This window comes from Anastrepha ludens, chromosome 5 (genome assembly GCF_028408465.1).
Source record: "Anastrepha ludens isolate Willacy chromosome 5, idAnaLude1.1, whole genome shotgun sequence".
Lineage (NCBI taxonomy): Eukaryota > Metazoa > Arthropoda > Insecta > Diptera > Tephritidae > Anastrepha > Anastrepha ludens.
Window position 1 is genome coordinate 105747386 of NC_071501.1, and position 2185 is coordinate 105749570.

Here is a 2185-nt window from a genome sequence, read left to right on the forward strand (position 1 = left end):
AGTGATGACATCGTAGTTCCTGTGCGCTTTTGGGCTCAATGAGGACTGACTTGTCCAAACATGTTCTTAGTACCTAAGGTCAACATTGAGTTCAAAATAATAAATCATTCTCATAATAATCCTACTAAAGGATTGTAAGCTTAACATTCAAGTCATGAGCTGTTTTCTTTGAAAGAATCTAACTTGCAGAACAACGTGGAGACCGAATTGAAATTGTAATAAGAAGGTAACTTTTTTCCATAATTACTTACTTTTCTTCTTATATATACAGTGGAGTCTGGGTATAAGGAACCCCCGGTATAATGAACACCTCGATATAGTGAACACCTAGAAATTTACATTGAGTACTCTAAATAGTGAACTATCGACAACTCGAAATAGTGAACAAAGCTTTAAACGCAACGGCAAGCATAAACTGTTAAAAAAAAAACTCAGAAACATTATTTACGAATTGAAGCTTTGCGAGGACCAAGTATATAACGCAGACGAGACCGGCTTGTTTTGGAAAATGCTTCCTGATAGAACGTATGTCAGCCAAACAGAAAAAACAGCTCCGGGGAGAAAAGCAGAAAAGGCCAAAATTACTTTTCTTGCATGTACAAATGCAACTGGTCAGCATAAAGTGAAACCGTTAATAATTGGGCATGCCAAGAAGCCGCGCTCCTTTAAGGCTTATGACATCCCGGTAGACTATCGGAACTCTAAGAATGCATGGATGACCGCCAACATTTTCAGAGAATGGTTTCACCATTGCTTCGTCCCTCAGGAACATACATTTATAATGCAACTCTTGACATTTTTGCAGAGTATTTATTCGTTTTTAATTTATATTAGGTTCAAAAATATTTACTACAGAAAGGATTACCAGCCAAAGCTATCCTTTTGCTTGATAACGCCCCTTGCCATCCACCAGAAGATGAACTTAAAACTGCTGATGGATCCATATTCGTGATTTATATGCCTCCAAATGTAACGCCTTTAATTCAGCCTATGGATCAAAATGTGATTCGCTTAACTAAGTTGTAAAGTTGTATTGTTGTGAAAGGATGACATCACACAATTTCTTAAACATTTAACTTTAAAGGAAGCTGTATCATTTTTAATGCTTGCTTGGAATCAGCTGCAGGCAAATGTAATAGTAAAATGTTGGAAGCCTTTATTAGAATGCTTAAATACTACAGAAGCAAATGAAAGCGAGGATGAAGACGATGATATTCCATTGAGCTTACTTCGTGAAAAAATATTGCAGGAAAAATGTGAAGAAGTTCATGATATACAGGGTCTGCTGCAAATTGTATTACCGGAGGTAATTTTATTCACCCTCTTGACAAGCACCTGTTAATTAAGTTTGTATGTGAACATTATTTGTTTTAGGAAACCTACACTGAACAAGATATTGAGAAGTGGAATTCAATCCAAGTTGACGAAGAAATTGATTTAGATAATTATGCCATGGATACTGAAGAATCTGGTAGTGACAGCCAAGGCGAAGGACAGATCGGAAATTTAATAAAAGCTACTGAAGCCATTAAAAGCTTCGATATAGCTATCGCATGGGCTGAAGCTAACACCACTGACTATGCTAGCATACTAGTACTGAAAAGTCTACGCGAAAAAGCGGTCCAAAAGTCAATTTCCGAACACAAACAGCAAACATCTATTCGTAAATTCTTTCAATAATATGTATGTATTTTTCAAAATATTACTTCATACAAATAATCTGTTTTGTTTATATAAAAAACCTGAATTTAAAGCTAATAAACCAAGTTAAAACAAAAAAAATGTCAACCTTAATATAGTGAACAACCTGGATACTGTGAACAGGCCTCGGAGAAATTAGTTCACTATATCCAGACTCCACTGTATATATATATAATTGGCGCGTACACCCTTTTTGGCCGAGCTCCTCCTCCTATTTGTGGTGTGCGTCCTGATGTTGTTCCACAAATGGAGGGACCTACAGTTTCAAGCCGACTCCGAACGGCAGACTTTTTTTGAAGTGAAAACTTCTTTAGAATCGTTGGGAGTGATTTGAGAAAAAGTGAAACGAAAAAAGCGACACTCTTGGCTATGAATATTACATATACACGTAGCGACGAACTAAATAACTTTTAGGCCAGCGCCGACAGCATGGCGCGATAGCCGAGCGGCTAGCAATGTGAGCTTCCGATCCAAAATCCTTGGT

General features: G+C 37.2%; 1 protein-coding gene across 1 annotated transcript; it reads left to right on the forward strand.

Moving 5' to 3' along the window:
- The first annotated feature begins 266 nt into the window (after window positions 1–266).
- LOC128863646 (uncharacterized) lies at window positions 267–1855 on the forward strand. The gene is made up of 2 exons (XM_054102898.1): window positions 267–1306; window positions 1375–1855. The coding sequence occupies exons 1-2, from the start codon at window positions 1103–1105 to the stop codon at window positions 1678–1680; spliced, it is 510 nt and encodes a 169-aa protein (XP_053958873.1). The 5' UTR covers window positions 267–1102; the 3' UTR covers window positions 1681–1855.
- Window positions 1856–2185: the final 330 nt, after the last annotated feature.

Coding starts and splice junctions, on each gene's coding strand:
- LOC128863646 (XM_054102898.1), top strand. CDS start 1,103: ATGCTTGCTTGGAATCAGCTGCAGGCAAATGTAATAGTAAAATGTTGG. Junction 1,307..1,374: donor TGCAAATTGTATTACCGGAG/GTAATTTTATTC, acceptor TATTTGTTTTAG/GAAACCTACACTGAACAAGA.